This window comes from Antrostomus carolinensis, unplaced genomic scaffold (genome assembly GCF_000700745.2).
Source record: "Antrostomus carolinensis isolate BGI_N321 unplaced genomic scaffold, ASM70074v2 scaffold5547, whole genome shotgun sequence".
In the NCBI taxonomy this organism is placed as follows: Eukaryota; Metazoa; Chordata; class Aves; order Caprimulgiformes; family Caprimulgidae; genus Antrostomus; species Antrostomus carolinensis.
The window spans coordinates 1-5,820 of NW_010326515.1; the positions used below are offsets into that span (position 1 = coordinate 1).

Genomic DNA, 5,820 nt, shown 5'->3' on the forward strand with positions numbered 1-5,820 from the left:
ATCCCCCCACTGGGGGTGGGGGGCAGTGAGTTAACAGCGTTGGCTGTTAGTGAAGTGCTCACCCAGTGAAACCACCACAGCTCTTGGGACTGACAGCATGACAGTCTCCTGCCAAGCTCACACAGTCTCCTGCCAAGGCTGGACTGATGACGAGGGATGGGCTGGGAGGTGAAGTGAGGGTCCTACCTGCCTAGTAGATACTGGGTTATCTACTGCGAAAGGAAAGCTGGGAATAGGGATGGGTCTGTCAAGCTGATCGTCTGAATCACCCTTGCAGAGAGGGCAGGGAGGGAACACTGCTGCAGCTGTCTACGCGGGCATCCCGGTTATTTTTATGCTGCCTTAAATAGCATCCGCATGGGAACCTACTGTCACATACGTAATAAGTGCTATTGTTTGTCACCGTATCAAAACAGCTTCTCAGTAAGGAAACTGGACACTGCAGCAGAAATGCTTTGGGGTTTAAAAAAGTTAGGATTGAATTATTCTTCTAAATGGAGCTGACAAATAAAGTGATGCATAAAAGGATGCAGTACGATATTTGGGGGGGAAGGTCCCAGGGATGCCTTATTTGCCCAGAACCAGTTTACTCATTACAGCTCTGAAAACCACACATTCACTCATCATACGTAGAGATGTTGCCCAGGTATCTGAACACAAGCTGCCCTAGCAGTGTTTGCAAACCTGACATACTTTTCTCTCAGGTTCTGCAATTCTTTCTTCATATCTGCGTCTTCAAACTCCGAGTCGTTGTCGCTGCTCATGTACGACGACTGCGAGTGGAAAGATGTTATGTTGATGGTAGGAATTTTTGTTCCTTGACCGTTGGGTGAATCGAGGCCTGGCGAGCCAGCTTTGCCAGATCTCTGCAGAAAAGCAGCTGCTTTTTTAATTAAGTCAGTGGCCGCACTACTGCTCGGGGGGGACGGCTGGGCGGCAGCAGGCGGCTGGTGATGGAAAGGCTCATCAGCAGAATCACTCGAACCCTGGTCACAGAGGACATCAACAGAAGAGGCTGTCTGCACCCGCCGGACAGCTGTCTTCAGATCAGGGCTGGAAGGTAGCTCGTCCAAATAGACGTCTGGGGGTGCCGAGAACCTTAAGCAGTGCGGCGCTGTTAAAGTTAATTCATCTTGCGTGCTGATGACTGAAAACCTGCCAATAGTTTTGGCTGGTGTACCGCTGTCGTGAGATTCAGCCCGTTTTCCATAGGAACCAGAGTCTAGAGAGTCATCCCTTTGAAGGTTATTTATCACCCCATCTGCTGTAGATATCTGCGGTACATTATCTGTGTATGCAGACGAAGTCGCAGTCTTTGCCTTCTCGCTCCCTTTAGAAGTTTCCATCTGTTTAGTTACGCTTGGAGATGGAGGTGCAACCTGGAGAAAATAATGGAGATTAATTCTGAAAGTAACTGTAACGATCCAGCATAAAACCGCTCCTAGTTTCTGGTTACCTGAAGGAGGCCTTTTGTTGTCGCGGCAGGAGGTGAAGTGATGCTTGCAGTTGAACCTGTTTTACAAGTTGGAAAAAATAATAAAAAAAAATCACATCTGGAATGCTTTAGTATAATAAAAGCCAACATGTTTATTGTGATCCTGAAGTGTGATAAAGTGTAACACTGAAGAATAATTTAAATATCCAATCTTTGTAATATAGGATCTATAATGCAGGAGGCAATACTGATGACAATAAAAACTACCTGCAGGTAGACATGCTCTTCAGTCTATTAATTTGGAGAATTAAACCATAATAGGAGTGTGCAATTTCATTAGTCAGTTGAAAACTTTTAAGGAGAAAACCAGAAGAAGAATGAAATCTGCATCTGCACTGGGCCTGCATTACTAAGGTGCTCTTGATGTCTCAAAAAGTCCTTGCACTCGGCTATCACAGACACAAAACGCTGCGTTGGCCACAGATGGACTCGTATTTCACATCTTCCATTTGACAGATACTGACACCAGCAATTAAAAGTACCTGAAATGAAGTTAAACGCACATTGCTGGAAGTGGAAATTATAAACTCAGAAGATGGCCACTCGTACCACAGCAGCACGCAAGAAGCAAAATATTACTGTGTCTGTCTTGCAGTAATCAAGATGCAATTATTTCACAACCTGGAACCTGGTTTTGAAGGTAAACCAATAAATGCAAGCTCTTCAGAAAGCTGCTTTCCTATGGCACACTGCGCAGAGTGAGCATAGGGCAAAAATCTTGTCACTTCGTAGTTCTGAAATGGTGAGATACATCGCTGCTTGACGGTATCTAAGATACATTCATTTCACTCACAGTGCTACATTCCACTTGCACACTCACCTCCTTGCCTGTAGCGAGACAGATGAATGCAGGCTACACAAAGATTTCCCCTCTTCACACTGACCTAAAAGCAGTGGATGATCTACATCCACCTGGTAGCCAGCTTTGCCTTGACAATCTCAACAAAATACATATTATAAGCCCTCCTCAATGCCACCCATGACAGCAAAAGCAGTTTTGGGTTCCTCAGCCCTAAAACTTCCCATGACTTGGAAGACAGGCAAATGGAGCATGAGAAATACCCAGTTTCTTACTGGGGCTCCTGCTATGTTATCATAGAAAGTGCTGTTGTATTTACAAGTACCTATCCTGTTTTTTGCTGAATAAAGTTATTTTTCTTCTCAGTAGCTAGAAAGCGCTGTGTTCTGGTTTGAGTGGGATTTGTTATGAGAAGAATGTTGATGAGGTACAAGGACACCATGTTTGGGTAGTTTGCAGGTGCAAAGGACTGGGAGGGGGGAAGTCTAGTAGAATTGCCAGTTGGATGTGCCAATGAGATATTCCATGTCATATCATGTCATGGTCAGTAGGTTAACCAGGGCTGCCTGGAAAGTGGGGGGATTGTCTCGGGAATCGCTTGGGCTCGCTTTTCTGGGATTGTGAGCTCGGGGTTCCTTTTCACTCCTCCGGGATCGCTATCGGTTGGTGGTGAGCAACTGTACTCTGCATCACTCATTTGTGTGTATATATATAGTTGTTATCATTATTATTATTACTATTTTAATTTTATTTTACTCTAATTATTAAATTGTTCTTATCTCAACCTACACGTCTCCTCACCGTTATCCCTCCAATTCTCTCCCTGATTCCCTGGGGGGAAAAGGGGGGCTGTGAGTGGCTGTGTCTTGTTTGGCTGCCAGCCAAGTTACACTATCACAGTACCTAAAGAAATGTACTCTTTACTAGTTCTCTGCAGAACTTCCTTGAAAATCTTGCAGGCTTCCCCCAAGAGGGGCCACCCTCAATTATGTAATTTTTGTCAACATATTTTTATGAAACCCAGAAAATCTGAGGGACTTTCTGTTTGGACTTTTTAAAGGCATTGGAAATTCATTATTGGGAAAGTAGCCTTCCATGTGAAAACCCTATACCTACACCATAGATGTATTACATATTTATGGTTTAAAATAAATCCGCCTGTGAGGCAGTTTCTTTCTAGGAAGCTTGAGAGAAGTGAGATGTTTAACGTGAGTTATATTACAAATAGGATCAGAAATGCCTCGGGCTGCAGTTAACCAGAGGGGTGAGCACCGAGGGGACACTGGAGAGGGGGACCACGCGCTCGTACGGATGCATCACTGCTCTCCGTCATGGAAAGCGGCATTACCTTTTCTGCTCGCTGACCCACCTCCTGCTGCTGAGGAATGAGCACCAATGCCGGTGACCTCTGACTTTTCAAACTTTCGGTAAAAAGAAAAAAGAAAAAGAATTTCAATCTCACGCACAAAGCAGAAAGGCAATGCATTCTCCTTCCCTCTGTCTCATTATTGTAGAATATTAAACTCTTTTATCGTGTCTGTGGAGCTTTTCCTTCAACTCCTCCATTTTTTTTCCTCCCTTGGAAGAAAAAAGCAGTGGCAGTCACAGAGGGAACTGCAGCCTAAGTTACTAAAAAACAGACACTAAATTATATGTATCAGTGTGGGGCTTTGTTCTAGTTAGCTTTTCCAGCCAGACTGTACATTCTTCATCTGTGTCTGTCTTCAGAAATTCTATATCCCTCTTTTCTTATTGGCACAGATTTCAACAGGACAAATTCAGATTACTGGAGAGACATAACACCTTTCACAGCGAGATAATTTTATCTGCTGTAGAAAGTCACTTATCATTATAAACAATACGCTCCAAAGAGTTATTCAAGTGCAGCCTCTTTCCTGTACCATACAGCATCTTTCAAGCAGCTGATTCAGTTCAGACACTACACAGAACAGCCTCATGCTGATGCAATTCTCTCCAGAAGTGCTACTTTTCAATTAAGATATACACTGATCTTCTAGCAGAAAGCACTGCAAATCTGTTGAATTTCCTAAACTTGTGATTTTTATCTGAAAGAACACAACACAGGTGCAGGATTGAGACACTGAGTAATGACCCAGACCATCTGCTCCAGCTTTCCTTAGGTGCTGCCCAGCGAAGTCTTGCTCTGCCAAGTTCAGGGGAAGACAAAATCATTACTGGAAGCAGAGCAAGCTTCTGCCTACAGAGGGTCTTTCTTCAGCTGCAGCACTTGTACAAAGCAAAGGCTCCTGAAGTGTTATTTTATGCAGACTGACTTGGAAGGCAGGCATTATAATCACTGTCATTAGTGGATATATTTTAAAAAATCCTATTGAGGCATGATCGCCTTTATCAGAACTTGAATGACTATGTGACTTCATGTGTTTTACATTCTTAAACTACAAAAAATTCACCACGCTTCTGCCTGCTTAAGAAACAGGACACAAGAGAAGGGGAATGAACTAAGATACTGTATCACTTTTAAACCCAAAGGAAAAGTTTGGTTTTCACTAACAAGCGTTTATGTAAAATGAGTCGGAATGCATCTGATAGTAAAAACTCACATGGGAAAGGAGTCAACAGACAAAAGGTAACACACCCAGGAGCAGAAACATGAAACGTTCAGAGCAGCAGGAAATCTCTACGTGTCCTACCACAGGCTCATTGGTTCCAAGCTCTGTGTTGGTGCTGTCCCTAACAGCTGGATTTGGGGGTGGAAGGGGCAGAGTCATTGCTGTACTAACCAGTATGGGGTGGGGTGACATCTCCAAGGGTATGAGTGGCACCGACTGGGGCTCGGCCGCAGCTTTCACCTCCTGGCCTGGGGCTCTCAAATCCAACACCAATGTGGGAACTTGATCTTCGGGAAAAGGCGGCAAGTTAAATTCACTGTCGTCCTGTTCTAATGGGACAGAGGCGTCTGGAGTCCCTGCTGATGCAGAAGAAGTAGGAACGTATTCCTGGTACAGTAAATTGCGCAGTTTCTCATCGAGGCTTTTTATTGTATTGTCAACAAAGTCCACCCTGGGCGGTCCCTCTCCATCGGACTCGGCGGTGCTGGGCTGCTGCTGCTGGAGCAGGCTGATCCCTGTGCCAGCACCAGGCTGAGCCTGGGACAGCAGCGGGTGCTGCTGGGGCGCAGGCACTGGCACCTGAGTGGGGCTCTGGAGCTGGGATCCAGAGGGTCGGATGCGGCGGCGGCAGGGAAAGCCTGGCTGACGAAGGCATCGGGGAATGCTTGGCTGACAAAGGTGTGCTGCAGCACGCCAGGCTGGCCGGCCTCTGCCAAGTGAGGGCCCTGCGCCGCAGGCTGCCGCTCCAGCACCACGGCATCGGGGAGAACAGGGAGCGGGCAGAGCTCCGCCGCCTTCGCAGCAGCTGCTGGGACTGACTTGGGCGCCCCGACGCTGCAACAAGCTATCTCCACGTCAGGGACACACGTGCCCTCGTCGGGCAGTGGCTGAAGATGCTGCAGAGTGGTGGGAGGGTCCTCCGGCCTGGGCGCCCC

General features: G+C 46.3%; 1 protein-coding gene across 1 annotated transcript in view; it reads right to left on the minus strand.

Moving 5' to 3' along the window:
* Positions 1-684: 684 nt before the first annotated feature.
* The window catches only part of LOC104527778 (serine/threonine-protein kinase WNK2-like), a gene marked incomplete at both ends in the record, with an annotated part of 19,770 nt that continues 14,634 nt past the window's right edge, over positions 685-5,820 (minus strand). Inside the window, 5 exon segments of the mRNA XM_010171585.1 lie at positions 685-1,379; positions 1,457-1,512; positions 3,643-3,715; positions 5,057-5,491; positions 5,494-5,820. The exon segment at positions 5,494-5,820 is cut by the window's right edge and continues 341 nt beyond it. Of these exon segments, the coding sequence (XP_010169887.1) occupies positions 685-1,379; positions 1,457-1,512; positions 3,643-3,715; positions 5,057-5,491; positions 5,494-5,820 (1,586 nt within the window).